This window comes from Mus caroli, chromosome 12 (assembly GCF_900094665.2).
Source record: "Mus caroli chromosome 12, CAROLI_EIJ_v1.1, whole genome shotgun sequence".
Classification (NCBI taxonomy): Eukaryota; Metazoa; Chordata; class Mammalia; order Rodentia; family Muridae; genus Mus; species Mus caroli.
Window position 1 is genome coordinate 28,275,383 of NC_034581.1, and position 16,376 is coordinate 28,291,758.

The following is a 16,376-nucleotide window of genomic DNA, read 5'->3' on the forward strand; positions in this document are numbered from 1 at the left end:
CTCCCTCTCCCTCTCCCTCTTCTCCCTCTCTCTCTCTGCCTGCAAATCAGGATGAAAAGCTGCTGCCCCAGGGCCTGCCTGTCTGCTTCCCATCATCATGATGATGGACTAACCCTCTGCAGTGAAAAGCAAGCCCCCAATTCAATGTTTTGTTTTTATACGAGCTGTCTTAGTCATGGAGTCTTTTCACAGGAATAGAGCAGTGACTGAAATGTTTCCTCTTAGGCTCCTTGACCTACTAAATATTTGGAAGAACCATTGACTGCATTTGGGGTTATTGTACCATATGTCGAAAAACGCAGATAGAATGTAGGCTAGAGGTTCCTCATAGATTTTGTGTAGTGAGTCTGTAGACATAGTCACTTCCTGGAGTCCTGTTAAAAGGACATGAAAGGACCACGATTTCTGTGCTGATGTCTTTTGTGTACACTGGAGGCAGGCGTGACAATCTGAGGGTGGTGTGAAAAGCTCAGCAGCAATAATAAATGTCCTTCATACATGGCTAAGTTTGCCATGAGTCTCAACTGGACAGGAAGCATGTTAGAGCAAAGTGTTTTGTCTTAAATGTGTGCTGGCTAAACTGTAATGAAAGCATCTCATACATGAGCATAAATACAAAACAACTATGGTACCGAAGGGATGGCTTAGTTAAAAATTACCTTAGTGATTAGAAAAACAGACTCATCACTTTCGGAACAATAAGTGTAGGTATAACAGTGTTCATCAGCTCTTATTTCATTAGTTTTATTAAAGATGTCTGAGTCGAATGTATAATATTTACCCTGTTTTATCCAGGATACAACTGTAGGTTGGGATGTCTACCATATTGCTCTGCTATATGGAATTCTAGTATAGACTTTCTCTTTGTATGTTTTCATGTGTATATAGAAAAATAGTTTAAAAGATTTTGAAGGGCTGGAGAAATGACTCAGTGGTTAAGAGCACTAGCTGCACTTCCAGAGGTCCTAAGTTCAATTCCCAGCAACCACGTGGTGGCTCACAACCATCTGTAATGGATCTGATGCCCTCTTCTGGTGTGCACGAAGACAGAGCACTCACACACATAAAATAAGTAAATAAATCTTTAAAAAAAAAACCCCGAAGGATTTTGATTAAAAAAAAATACATACATAAGAAGTCCCCCTGCAGTCTTGACATTCCCATAGTGTTAATGAGAGAGCATGATGTATAGAGCTAATTAGTATTTCCCTGAAATCTAGAAAGGAAATTACTCTTTTAGATTTGAGAATCTGTACTGCAGTTTTGTTGGTTTTGTTCCTTTAGACACTCTTCCGAGTCAGCTTTAGTGATCCCCACAGCACATTTTTTCAGTCTAGAAACTTTGATCTGTCCTTCCCTTGATTGCCAGGTTTTGCTTTGGTTTTGTCTTCAGGGGTGTTTGGGGAGCTCGTGGGCATCTCACTCACAAAATGACAAGGACAGAGTGTCCTGTGCTCGCCTCCACTGTAGCTCACTGTGCAGATCTGGGCTCAGCAGTTGTTTTCCAGATCCAGAATTCGTGTGCTGCTCCTACTGCACAGATGTTCAGATACAAGCTCAGAAAAACAGTTGTCACATAGCTTAAAGAGGAATATTATTTCTTTCTTGCCTAGGAGTTCTTTAAGGATTCATTTGATTTTAGTTTTTAGTTTTTGCTTGTATGTCTATGTGCTAGACAGAGATAGAGAGACGGGTTTCTGAAACTCAAACACAATTCTTTTGGTTTCTAACTCTTTTCAGACATAGTATTTTGTAACATGATTGTCCATGTATACATTCTCATATTTTTGTATGCTGAATTTCTTATTGTTCCTACTTTAGTGCTATGTTTTTGCAACTTTGTACATTTTAGTCCGGTCAAATAACTCTGATTTAAATTGGCAACCATGAGCAGTGTGAAGGTGGTTAACTGGGGCGCCTAGAGAAGGGAAGGAGGAGTGTGGTAGAGCAGGGAGTGCCTGGGTCCCCGAGGCAGCCCCAAGTGAGCCCCATATATTTTCCTTACGTGATCAGGCCTCTCATAGTGGGGCTGCTGGTTTGGAGCCTGAGAGGACTATGAAAATGGGGCAGTATTACCAGCTGTTCTTGAACTCCTCGCTCTATAGACTAAGCTAGGAGTTATGTGATTCATCGAAATGCTGGGATTAAAGGCGTGCTTCACCACACCTGGGTTTAACCACCAATTGTGTGTGTGTGTGTGTCTGTCTGTCTGTCTGTGAAAAACGTCAGGCTCGTGGAAAGGTTCATGTTGGGGAACTTACTGTTTGCTGTTTCACATCTACTCATCTACTCATTAAAACCTTATTTTAAAATAAAGTAAAATGGCAGCCATGGCTCTAGTAACGCTCAGGTCACTGACTAGATACGTGAAAAGACTCTTCTTTGTGACATTTGGTGTAATATATTTCTAAACTCCTAAAGTGAACTTTACGGAATGCAAACACAAGAAATGACTGGAGTCAGTAAGTGTTAAAGCAATTCAAGTTGAGTGGAAGACTGTGCAGTAGAGGGGCTCTGTGCAAGGTGCCTTATTACCACATCTCACAGAGAGGTGTGTCTCACTTGGTACCTTCAGACAACTTCACTTGGGCTTAGCCCTGGCTTGTAAAACCTAATCTGTCCCTGCAGTTTCCAGCCCGCCCTGAAACAAGCCATAAGCAAAACGATTAATAATAGGAGTGCTGTGTGTCTGGGGTTGCACAGAGATCCACCATGACTGTGAATAAAATTTAACAACTAAAGGCTTCATTAAATACTGGTTCCAGATGCTCAGGGTGCCAGGGCTGCTCGAGAAAGCACCCTTAAGACGTAGCTCCAGATTACAGTAGTCGGGTTTATAAGGGCAAATCCACAAGGCTGTGTACTTCCTGCCCTTATGTAATCGGGCACACATCCCACCTGCATTCAGTCAAGCACGCATCTGCCCACATGCAGTCATGGGCAAGCAAGCTGCTTCGTAGGAGCCAGTGAACACACATGGTTTGTATACGACTGGCCCCCAGCATTCTGCAAAGTTATTTTTTCTTGGTCAGGGGAGGCTTACAGCTTAGAGACATTTATGTGGTAATCACAGTGACTTTTAAACTTGTGAAAATAATGTTCACCTTCACAGGAGAAAAGAATCAAGTAAAAGACAAAAAAATAACTAGAGTTTAAAAACTGTTAATACTTAACAGTGTTTTCAGCTTATACAGCGTACTTTATCTTTAGTTCTGTGTTACAGCTAAAGAAGTTCAAGTTACAAGTCACTCACCCAGCAACTATCACAGACAGTTCTATACCCTCCTAAGCATATTGCAGCCAACTGAGAACAGAATGGATAAAACAAACTGAAAAACTCATACGGGGGATAGCAAAGGCAGTGATAAAAAGAACAAATGTGTAAACACCATTGTATTCTCTCCTTGTAGAATGAGAGGAACCTTTCACTTTTGTTCATATTAAAAGTGAAAACTAAGGGCAGGGATCGTGGCACACACCTTTAATGCCAGTACTCAGGAGGCAGAGCTCGGAGTTCAAGGCCAGTTTGGCTTACATATTGAGTTCCAGTGCAGGCAGGACTACATAGAGATACCCTGTCTCAAGAAACAAACGAACAAACTACTACTAATAAAAACTATATACAGCTATAAAGTTAGCCAGGTAATCTGAATCGAAGTTCAAGGAAACAAGTGTACTGATACCACAATTGATTTTGAGATGATTCAAGATATAAAACTAGAAAGGCAGGGAGATATGGTGAGCACACTCAGTATGCAGGCTGTACGTGTGTGAAAATGCCTATGTGATATGGCCTTGTGGAAGAGGACCGCACAGCAGTGAGTAGCTGCACTCCTATGAATATATGAGCAGTCGTCAAAGAGGCTGTGAAGTTGGGAAGCATGGATACTGGAGGGTGGACTGGGGAAAGATAGGTAATCAGGTAGTGAATAGGATCAAAATTAATGTTTGCAATTCTTTTCTGCTTTTGTTTGGTTTGGTTTGGTTTGTTGTTTTTCTGAGACAGGGTTTCTCTGTGTAGCCCTGGCTGTCCTGGAACTCACTCTGTAGACCAGGTTGGCCTCGAACTCAGAAATCCTGCCTCTGCCTCCCAAGTGCTGGGATTAAAGGAGTGCGCCACCACGCCCAGCTAATTCTTTTCTGAAAGATAAATTTATTTAGTGTATACGAGTACACTGTAACTGTCTTCAGACACACCAGAAGAGGGCATTGGATTCCCTTGCAAAGGTTGTGAGCCACCATGTGGTTGCTGGGAATTGAACTCAGGACCTCTGGAAGAACAGTCAGTGCTCTTAACCTCTGAGCCATCTCTCCAGCCCTGAAATTCTTAAATAATTAATCAAAAATATATTATATTAAAATAAAATGTCCTTATGTGACATGTACAGTAAATAACTGCAATGAAAAATTTTAAAATAATTTAAAAATAAAATAAGATTATGAAATATGTTGAGGAGCCAAACATGGTGACCCAGCCTCTAATCCCAACACTCAAGAGGGTGAGGCAGGTGGATCTCTGTAAGTGTAAGGCCAGCCTGCTCTACAAGGAGAGTTTTAGAACAACCAGAACTATTATACAGAGAAACCCTTTCTTGAACCCACCCTCCACAAGAGAAGATAAAATGGATTAAGGAATAGATTATTGTGAATATTAACTGTGGAATCAAGGCTGGCAGTGTATGGAATTCATTGTGCATTTCCTTAAACATCTCTAAATATTTGCTTGTGATCACAAAAAAAAATCTTAGAAAAAAGAGCGTAGGATTTAGCTCTTCAAGAACATCACATAATGGCAGTCAAAGCTCTGTGACACACTCCCTCTGTGACACACTCCCTCTGCAATGCTCTAGGAATTTTTTCTATGATGTCTCTAAACACAGCATAACTTAGAGCCAAAGTATGTTCAGATCTGAAAATCCTTTACATCCCTGTGGGTTCCCAATGCCTTTTTAATTTGCATCATTACAAAGCACTGAGAGGTGGGTGTTTTTATGCTGCATTGAAACAGGCTCTCCTTTCTGAGAGGGCTCCTAGACTTACATGTCAAAGAGATGCTATGCAGATCATTGAAAGTGTTTGTATTGATCTGTGGACATGATGTAAATATAAAAACTGGCCAGTGCTCGACTGGATTTGCCAAGTCATTTACTCATTAATAACAGTTTGTCATGGAGAAAATATGTCGTCACTTTTTCTTATACAGATTTTTATCAGTGAGCTAACATGCTATTTCAAAAATATACAGATAATACAAATCTTCATGGATATAAAATATAATCATTGACTTCAGATAAACATTGAAAGAAATTATTGGTTGAATTAAATGAAAATAAGAGCTAACTCATGGGGAAAACTATAAATTTTTATGTTGAGTATCAGACAAACTAAGAACATTTAAATAGTACACACATATTACTATTAATTTTAAGTTTGTGTTGGATTTTTGGTTAGCTCTACATCTAACTTGAAATACTACTATTGTCAGGTGGTGGCTCATACCTATAATCTCAACACTCAACACTTAATGAAGCAAGAGGATTGCAGTAAGTTTGAAAGCTCGTCTGGTTAATAGTGAATTCTAAGCCAGCCAGGGCTGCAGAATGAGGGATGGTCTCAAATGAGAGGAGGTGGGGGAAAAAAAGGAAAGAAGGGAAAAGAGAAAGGAGCAGGAGGGAAGGGATAAAGTGAAGAGAGAAGGGAAGGGGAAAGGAAACTATGAGGTACGGAGTACAAAGAACTAAGAGGGAATGAATGGTCTCAGTTAGGAGTGCTTACTAACGACCCTTGCAGAGGACCCGTCCGTGGTTCCTCTCTACCCCAGTGGTGGCTCACAATCATCTGAAAATCCACTTTCAGAGATGTGACAGCTCCTCTGATATCACAGGCTCATGCATGCACGTGGTTCACATACACACTTTTGGGCTTACATGAATTCATGTAAAGTAAATCATTGTAAACGCTAAGATACCCTTAGTCCTCAAAGCTAAAAGCATGGATCTGGTGTGAGGTAATTAACAATAAATTAAACATGCAAAATGATAGAGTAAAAAATAATCCCAGGGTCACTAGCCCAGGGTGCACACAGTGAGGCATCTCATTTGCTGAGATTAGAAGATTGAGGAAGAGGAAAATCAACAGCTTGCTTTGGTTGGGCATATAGGCTGAGAAGTTACTGCGCTCAGTAAGTCCATCTGGAGAACTCATGAGCAGACAGGACCCGATCTTCAGTACATGTCCGTGGTCCTCAGCCAGAGAGGATTTTCTGTTCACTCTTCCCTTCTCCCAGGACATTTTCCGTTATCTGTGGATGTATTAAACTGTCAGGGTTTTGTTGTTGTTGTTGTTGTTGGGGGAGCTAGGGTCTAGTTGTTCACAGTCAAGGGTTCTGCCAAGTCACCTTACAAAGCATAAGACAGCTCCTCACAACAAAGAATCTAGCCTACATGTCAGCACTGCTAGATTTGGTGCATTTAGAGCAGTCATCTCAGGAGAAGAAGGGGTTAAAGATTAGGACAATGAGGAGGAGGAACCAGTGAAGAGAAGTGAACCTCACCTATGAATGGCTAGCCCAGAGAGGACAAGAGGTGTTCATAGTGATGATGAACGTGGTTATGTTCATAAGGCAGCTGGGAAGGTGTTGAAAGAAGAGTCCGATCAGCTGTGTCAGGTGCTGCTCAGAGTCAGATGAGAACCACGGTTTTGCCGATGTGCAGGTCTGATGTGACTTTGATAAGGGTTGTCTTAGTAAATGGGGAGGTTAAAACAGGAGGTGCAGAAAGGGACTGGTGAGATTTTCTAGAAAGGAAAGCTGCTACATGCTTGTCAGAGTTACCCATTGGAAAGGGAGGAAATAGTGATACAGCAAAAACAGGGCACAACTTGTGCGCTATGTAGTTAAGATAAAGGATGGTTTCTGTGCACTTGAGAAATGACTGGGACACTGACAGATATTGGACAGTCCATTTTTAATGAGATTTTATCTAGGGGTATGTATAGCATTGTGGGATACCAAGTTTCTGATTACTCCTGGATGAAGCTAAGCAGGAGTAAGGAGAACTGAGGTTTTGGAGACGAAGGGCCGAGGGCCGTGGTGTGAACAGTCCTGCCTGGCTCTGAGAGACGAGTGGAATAGGTAACTAAGGTGCCTGCACTGTAGTTTGATAGTCTTAGATTTACAGTATGGCCCCTGGAGTCGGTTTACCTTCTCACATCAGGTGTGAGTGTTAATCAAGAATACCATCTTCCTCTGCATCAATCCCTTAACCCCAGACTCTCTTCCCGCTGTGTACACAATTGATAGACTATCCAAGCCCAATTTGAAATCATGTACATGGATGTTATAACTTTATGGAATCTAAGCCAGAAAGTGTGGGAAAGAAAAAAAGAGAGGGTCAGTGACACCAGTAAGACTGAGTGAAGGGAGTAGAGTTGGACAATCCCTAAAAACCCAGATTATTGCTGTCAGAGCAACGGGAAAGCTAGAAAGTGAGAGGAGGGTGCCTGAGACCAGCTTCTAGAATGAGGTATGAGAAGGTAACAGCAATATAAACTATGTAACCACAGAAAAGAAAGACGAGTTACCCTGGAGGGTGAGGTCTGAGGGGAGTGGAGGTCCAGGGAATCAAAGACTTGTCTGTTTCAGTAACTACGAGTGATGACGGGGTGGAAGCAATGAGAATGCTTAGTGCCTTAGTCCTCACCTCTAGTCCCACTTCTGTTAACAGGAACTAGAACCCCTGGTAGATTTGATGGATCACAAGTAAAAGCATATTATCAAAGTAATTTTCAAAGGTGATAATAGAATTATAGTTTCATAGAGCACATGAAGCTCAAGAAGAAGGAAGACCAAAGTATGGATACTTCGGTCCTTCTTAGAAGGGGGAACAAAATACCCATGGGAGGAGATACAGAGTCAAAGTTTGGAGTAGAAACTGAAGGAAAGGCCACCCAGTGTCTGTCCCACCTAGGGATCCATTCCATATACAGTTAACAAACCCATATGTTATTGTGGATGCCAACAAGTACTTGCTGACAGGAGCCTGATATAGCTGTCTACTGAGAGGCCCTGCCAGTGCCATCCACAAAAGTGGATGCTCACAGCCATCCATTGGACTGAGCATAGGGTTTGCAGCCCTATAGGAGGAACAACAATATGAACCAACCAGTACCCTCAGAGCTCCCAGAGACTAAAACACCAATCAAAGAAAACACACGGTGGGACTCATGGCTGTAGCTGTATATGTAGCAGGGGATGGTCATCAATGGGAGGAGAGGCCCTTGGTCCTGTGAAGGCTCTATGCCCCAGTGTAGGGGAATGCCAGGTGCAAGAAGTGGGAGTAGGTGGGTTGGTGAGCAGGGGGAAGCAAGAGGTGATAGGGGATTTTCTGAGGGGAAACCAGGAAAGGGGATAACTTTGGAAATGTAAATAAAGAAAATATCTAATTTTTAAAAAAGGGAAAAAATAGGGGGAAAAAAGGAATTATCTCTGTATGTGTGTGAGGCAACAGAAAGAACAGAAGGCAAACACAAAGCCATGTCTAGCAAAGTAGGTAAGTGTAGGGACAGGCCACATGGTGCTCCTTGTACTGTTTTCCTAACAGAGTGACAGAGGCAGTGTTGGTGAGTGAGCTTGCATAGGACACTGCACAGCGAGGTCAGGATGATGGGCAGATCCAGTTTGCCCTTCCTCAAATCGAGTTCCACAGTAGTACTTTTTATTTTTGTTCCTTGCTTTTCATGCAGGTACACTCTCTTTCTTTTGCTCCCACAGCTATGTCCTCCTTGTACACCTTTGTAACTGTTTTGAACTTAGCAATTTTCCTTGCCTGTGCTCAGCCAGGCTGCCAGAGTGTCAGTCAGGTAACCTAGACGGTCTGGAATCTGGAATTCTTCTGTCTTTCCTAAAACAAAACAAAACAACAAAACAAAACAAAACAACAGAAGCGTTTTAGGACACCTGACTCAGTGAGTCCAATGTCTAGCTTTGTGGGTGCAGTGTATCCACATGCAGTTTCACCCCATGATCAATGTCATGCTCATTTGTACCTCAATTCACTGCAGCTACTAACTGTTCCTCTCTGTGGATTCTCTACTCTAGATGCCTCATGTAAATATACTTGCTTATTATATGGCCTCTATGTCTGCCTTCTTACCTTATAATGCTTTTAGGATTCTTCCATGATATACCATGTTTTAGAACTTGGTTTTATGTTAAATGCCAAGTAATGTTGGCTGTGTACATATTCACTTTATAAGTTGGTTGACATTTGGTTGTTTAGCTTTAAGCTATCATATGGTAGACACTGCTGTGAACATTCGATTGTGTGTACAGTACCTCTAAGTGAATATGCATTATCACTTCTCTTGTATAAACTGGGGCTTTAATTACTAGGTTACTAACTTAAATTCAGATTTGATTTCCACAAATTCCTGGAATACCTACAGTGGTTACAGTGTCTTATACTCCCAAGAGCAGTTTTGAGTGTCATTTTCTTCAGACCAATATTTGTAATTATGTATTGTTCTGTATAGCTTTCTGGTGGATGTGAAGTGGGCTTCTGTTCTTACAAAATCTTTCCACAGTTCCACTCTTTTCTAGCAGTATATTTTTCTGCTAGTTAAGTATCAAGCAATTACATTGAAATAAAAATTCATATATTTTCCATTGCTTTATTTTTCAAAATTACTTTGAGATTACAAAGAAAGATTAGATTTTTAAAATTGTAGTTTCAGGTCAGAACTTTTCCTTTTTTAAACCAAGTTCTGCTGGCCTTGAGCTCCCAGAATGAAGCCTTCCTCAGCATCCTTGATAACTGTGACTATAAGCACGTACCACTGTGCCCTGAAGCTTGTGGCGTAAATGACTAGTAAAGTGTGAGGACCACTTAGTATGTGCTCCTGCCCCCAAGCTGGCTGTTGCTGTTCTACTCTAGGAATGCCTTCCTCGTATGCAGTCCCCACGGGCACCTCAGAGCCCTCTCGCAAGGCTTCACATTGAGTTAGTTCTCCACACTGTCAGTTAAGTTGGATTTGTGAGTGCTTCTGGGTGCTGATTGTTTTTGACATGGTTATTGTAGAAAAAAAAAAGATTTTGTTTCATTCCACATATTTAAATACATATTTTGGACATAACTTGATTTTAGGTTAGAAATCTGTTTTTCCTAAAAGTCAAAAGAAATTGAATTCCTTAACTTGGTATCAAGAGGTCACATGTTGACTTCATAACCAGTGTGATGGGTTACAGCTTTAACAAACTAGAACTCTCTTTTATAAAACTTAGTACTCTTTTATTACAAATTTCTATTAGAGGTTGAATTTAACTTTCAGAATATGCATTTATGAGTACTTATCAAAAGAAAGGAGAAAAATAGGTAGTAGTTCTTCCTCTGTGGTGTGCCTGGATTATAGGACAGCAGATGGTTTCTGCTCTGCCCCCTGAAAAGCCAGTGTTCCTTCCATATGCTTGAGAATAGATCTCAAGCTAGGACGTGAGCTATGCTGTGTCCTGGCCAGCCTTGCCTTTGGATAATAATGTTGTAGAGAATTAGGCTGTAATGGCATCATCAGGAGAATGGTTGATGTGTGGGTCCTTTTCTTAAATCTAACTGGTACAGATTAATTTAATAAGGTAGTCCATGTTCTTTCTCCTAAAAACATGTACTTAGAAGGAAAGATGAAGAAATGGAAGTTCTTAATTTTACTTCTTATTTCTCATACACACATAATTCAGTCACCGTCAATTTCTTAACTACATCTTCCCACCATTCACTTCCTTGGAATACTAAGATAGCTGAGGAGTATACACAAGGGTTTTCTCCTTTCCTTGCTTTTAAAGTTATTACTTATTTTAGTGTTTGAATTCAGCAAAGCCTATTATTGCCTGTTGCCAGTGTAATTTACGTCACTGTGATGAGGTATGAAATGACAGGGCACAAGGGGCATTGGGGCATACGTTCCTCAATGGCCCATTGCCATGAAGTATTAAAGAGATGGTCTTTAGGAAGACTTACTGGAGTTCTGGAGTTACACAGTGATGTGTTTTCTCTATCGATTTTTCTTGTGCCTGTACCCCAAAGCTATATTTAATGTGACCTGAATATTCCTGTTTAACTTTCTCTTTGTCAGTAAGATACGAACTATCTTTTGGTTAAACAAACAAACAAACAAAAGATACAAGCTGTCACTTGGTAATGTCTTTGTATGTTGAATTCTTACAGCTCTCTACTCAAGGAGATGCAAGCCAGGTGATTGGACCTCTCACAGAAGGACAGAAGAGAAATGTGGGTGTGGTGAACTCCCTGTTTAAGCTGCACCAGTCAGTAACAAAGGTGACCTTTAATCATTATTTTACAAAGATAAATATTCAGAAGGACTGAAGGAAACTGAACCTCTAAGCCACATACATAATGGTAGCACTTGGGAGGCCAACCTGAGCTACTTAGCAAGAACCATTCACAGAGAGAGGAAGGAGGGGACGGGGGAAAAGAGAGAGAGAGAGAGAGACAGAGAGACAGAGAGACAGAGAGACAGAGAGGAGAGAGAGAGAGAGACAGAGAGAGAGACAGAGAGAGAGAGACAGAGAGAGAGAGAGATTGATTTATACTTTGGGTAATTTTTAAAAGTTCTTTTATCAGCTCGGACTTCTGAAATACATATTTCATACATTAAATGAAAGATATTCTTAAGAGTTAGCAAGAAGGTTCCAAGGAAATAAAATGACAAGAAACCTTTGAGGCTGCACATTCCATTTCCTTCAGTTGTTTCTCGAAGGCACCAGGGGCCTCCTGGATGGTTCTAGTTAGCCTTACTAATATTGATTTGTAGAAATGGAAACATCTGACCTTAGTATTTTAAATATTTGTGAAAACAATAGTCAGCCTAAAGAAAAGAATGTTTTTAAAGAAATAGGTAAATATAGTGCTCTTCTGACCTTTATCGTATCAGTAAAGTTGAATGTCTAATGCTTCTACTGTCAAATGCCTGTTTTATATATTAGTTTTCAGTAAATTAGTTTTAAGGCAGGTGTGAGATATTATTACTATAAAGCAATGATAACATGCTAATTATGTTCTGGGAAGTTTTGTTATATTATGGTCAAAATTAATGTGTACAAAAATAAATGACTTAAGCTAAATTGTAACTCCACTGAAACTCTGTTGTAGGTTGTTGCCAGTCAGAGCTCATTCTCAGCCACAGCCGAGCAAACCATAATGTCAGCCCTCAAGGTAAGGACATGTGAATCTTCACATTATGCATATGGCAGCGTGGGTTTACTGGGTTTACTGGGTTTTGGCTAAGTAGAAGATTGTTTTCAGAATAATTCAGAACAATCTAGTGCTGAGACTAAAGGTGTGTGCCACCATGCCTATCTTTTAAGAAGTTTAAGAAATATAATTGTATGTGTGTGAGAGAGATTCAGAGGCTTTGAATTACTTAAAACAGAAAACTCTTTAAGCCAAATTAAAAATTCATATAACAGTAGTAGATATCCTTCATTTAGTACCACTATTTGTCAGACAAATAGTGTGCTTAAATAGTACAGTAATCTTAAGTTATGTAGTATTACACCCATTTTGAATTAGAAACAAAAACGTTCTGACCCTCATAAGCCTGATAAATAACAGATCATACTGGCCAGAAGACATTTACCTCCTGTATCTTGCCACTATAACTCATTTATTACCTCATAATTACTAACTGATGCCCTATTAACAGAGATGCTGAAACCAAACAAGCTGTGCACTGTATCTCAGTTCCTTGCCTTAATTACCAGATTTATAAACGTTACAGGACACGCCTGGGAGGTAACAAATGTAAACTGGTAGGTTGGATTTAGATCACGAAGACAGAGTTTAAAAGATGATGGAGGAGTACAAATAAACACAGTGACAAATGACTCCAGAGAGGAGCTAAAGGAAGACCAGACACTGGGGAAATAAGTCACAGATCTTAAAGGAAAGGGGAGATTTGGAAACCAAATTTTGTCTGTAGGTTTCGGGCTGGTACCAAACAGGTAGTAGCGCAATGACGTATATTTGTGTGTGCAGAACTCTGATGACACATGTTCATGTGTGCAAAGGTCTGATGACCTATGTTCGTGTGTGCAGAGGTCTAATATGTTGTGGGTGAGGAGACACTTGCACGTTTTCTATCCTCCTTTCTCTTAGTGTGCTCTTCTCATTACTAAACATGGAAGAAGCTGCCATTGTGAAATATTTTTAGTAAAAGTTTTCGAAATCATTGATTATCATACTATAAAATTGGACCAGTATGGCAAACCTGAAGACTCTGCAATTTTTGGATGCCATCAGGGAACAGAGGCTCATTGTCTTTGTGCTCCACATTGTCCTGTCTTCTCATGAGAGCTAGCTAACATGTTTTAATAAACACAGAGCCATTTCATCCTAACCACCATGTGACATGTGGCATTTAATCACTCTGTAACAGTTATTCTGGTCCATTTCTGGTGAGTTTATCTCTTTGCAGACAGTGACAGTGTTGCTAGGGTTATATATGGGAATGTGTCACATCTCTTTTATTCTGTGGGTTTGATGTTCTCTCAGGGAATATTCCAGATTGTCGAGGCTCTGATATTTTTATAATCATGGCTATTTTAAGAAATTCTTTTAAAATGCATTACAGACATTGCCGGTTTGTAGAGAGCATATGGAATGTACCATGATCTCCTTCTGTTTCCTTTTGTAATTATTTATTCACGCTTATCTTTAATATAATGGCATTCCCAAAATGATTTCTGTTCCCCCCATTTCTAATGGTCCTATGTGGAAAGCTCACCAGCCATACAGGCTTCATTAGTTACTTAAGCCGGGAGTTTTATTTCTTACTTCCTGGTAGTTGTGCTGATTCTCCACATCGTATTTCTCTGGCTATGATCACTCGTCATGTACTCAATAGAACTGAGCTAGTGAGCTCCTGACCTAAAAGAAATTACTCATATTTTATTATTTTAAGTATAGTAGTAGCTATAAAGTTCATAATGTAATAATGCTAGCTTATAGATTTTCATAAATGACCTTTGCCAAATTAAACAAAATGTATATTTCTAATTTTCTGAAAAATTTCAATTAGCAACGGTATTGTTATTTTCTTAAACAACTGAAGTCATATTGCAGTCTTGTCCCTTTTATTCTGTTAATAAGATACATTGCAGCAATTTATTCTAAATCTCCTGCAAAGCTCTTGTCTTGATGTAGTACCCTTGTTATATATTTCTGTGTTTGCTTTACTTGAAATTTGTTACAAGTGCTTATGTCTCTATTCATAAAAGATATTGGTATAGAATTTTCTTCACCATTACCTTAGTCTTTGACCAGTATAGGACTGGTCTCACTAGGTGAGTTTAGAGGCTTTCTTTTTCTTTTCCCTTTCCCTCCAATGTTAGGTTTCATACTGAAGCCACATGAGCTACACTTTTCTTTGTAGGAAGGTTTAGGAGTACAGATTTAGCTGTTTAATCGATAAGTGACCATTTGGTTTCTTTATTTACCTTGGGATGAGTTTTGATACTGTGACTTGCCAGGCATTTGTCTGCTCATCTAAGTCATCCAGTTTGTCAGCATAATGTATCTAAGAGTCACTGTTCTTTAACATCATAGGACTCTTGGTGAAAGCCTCAACATTTTATATTGTTGATATGTTTCCTTTTTTAATAATTACCTAGTCAGGATTCTATAAACTTTGTTATCTTCTAAATAACAACAACAACAGCAAAGCCACGAACTGCCCACAGAACCCCAAAGATGCTGTCAGACCCCTAGAAATGGAGTTACAGACAGGTGCGAGCTGCCATGTGGGTGTTGGGAATCAAACCCAGGTTCTCTGGAAGAGCAGCTAGTGTTCTAAATCATTGAGCCATCTCTCCAGTCCCTCTACTTTATTTTTAAAGACAGAATCTCTCACTGAACCTAAAGCCCATCCATTGGCCAGACTGTCTGGCCAGTGAAGCCCAGAGGTCCTCCTGACCCTCGTCCCATCCCTACACCTAGCACTGGATTTACAGACCCAAGCTACCTAGCAAGCTTTTTTTCGGACACTGGAGATGCAAACTCAGGCCCTTGTTCTTTGTGGAAGGTGTTTTAACCACAGACCATCTCCCCAGCCCTCACATTCTGTCTTTGACTTGTTTTTTTACTTTTTTCCTTGTAACAGCCAAAATAAACTAATGTGCACTTAAACTAACATGCAAATCCTTTGAAGCACCACAGTTTTGATCATTTGTACTTTCATCTTCATTCTGCCTCAAGTATTTTGAAATTTCACTTGTCATTTCCTCCTTCAGTCGTGAATTATTTCGAAGCTTGTTTTTTCATCTCCGGGTTTTTGTTGTCAGATGTATTTTACTGATTTCTAACTTCACTGTTGTCGGCCAGCAAGCTTGGCTGCTGCCTTGTTTTCTGACTGGAATTTTGCACGACTGTGTATGTTTGTATTTTGGATGGGAGCGGTGCACTTAAGTGTGGTTTTTCTCTAGCTTGGAATGTTGTTTATTTATAAATTAACTATGTACATGATAATAATTTATAATTATTGATTGTACTGTCAGATCATTAGTCAAGTTAAATGACAAGTGTAAAGAGATTCCTTGTCTCCTAACATCTTGTGTTTGTCCTATCAATTGCTGAGATAGTCAAAATCTTTTAAAAAAGATACCTTTTTTATTTCTTTAATTCTATCAATTCTGTCCTCGATTTTGGAGGTCTTTATGGCTGAATTGTTGAAGGTCTGTTATGGATGTATTTATTCTTCTTCTTTAATGAACTGACACTTTCACTGTTACAAAATCAAAATACCCTCTTTACCTTATAGCTTTGCACTCTGTGTTATCTAACAAGAATCTAGTCTCTGTATGCTAATGTTTGCACCGTGTGTTTCCTATAAGTTTGCATTGAATGCCTCTGTGTCCTTTTGAAGTGCATCTCTTACAAACAGTATATAGCTGAGTCTTGTTCTTTTGTCTGTAGTAGTAATCTCTGTCTTTTGTGGAGTACTTAGTTAATTATCAATGTAATTATTGCCTAGGATTTAATTGGTACATTGTTTAGTATTTGTTTCTCTTTTAGCTTTACTCGTTTCTGTCTTTTTCTGGATGCTTATTTGTTTGTTTGTTTGTTTGTTTTGAAAATTTTGTTGTTTCACTGAAGCTGGGTCATATAGGGATTAGAGAAGCTGGGGGAAGGGAAGTCCCAGACCAGTCCCTGGACTGGAGAAGGTAATGATAGATGCCCCCCCACCCCCACCCCCACAGCACATGCACACATATACACATGCACACACCACCCCCACTCCCACAGCACATGCACACATACACACATGCACATACCACCCCCACCCCCACAGCACATGCACACATACACACA

The 16,376-nt window shown here is 40.0% G+C and overlaps 1 protein-coding gene and 1 non-coding gene across 4 annotated transcripts in view; both read left to right on the forward strand.

Annotated features, from left to right (window-relative positions):
- Cog5 (component of oligomeric golgi complex 5) overlaps positions 1–16,376 on the forward strand; it is a 293,171-nt gene that overhangs the window by 211,939 nt on the left and 64,856 nt on the right. For all 3 annotated transcript variants that reach the window (XM_021179459.2, XM_021179458.2, XM_029484711.1), the window contains exons 15-16: positions 11,217–11,327; positions 12,162–12,224. In XM_021179459.2, coding sequence (XP_021035118.1) covers positions 11,217–11,327; positions 12,162–12,224 — 174 coding nt within the window. The remainder of the gene's footprint in view (positions 1–11,216; positions 11,328–12,161; positions 12,225–16,376) is intronic.
- On the forward strand, positions 1,956–2,090 carry LOC115032842. The gene has a single exon (XR_003838502.1).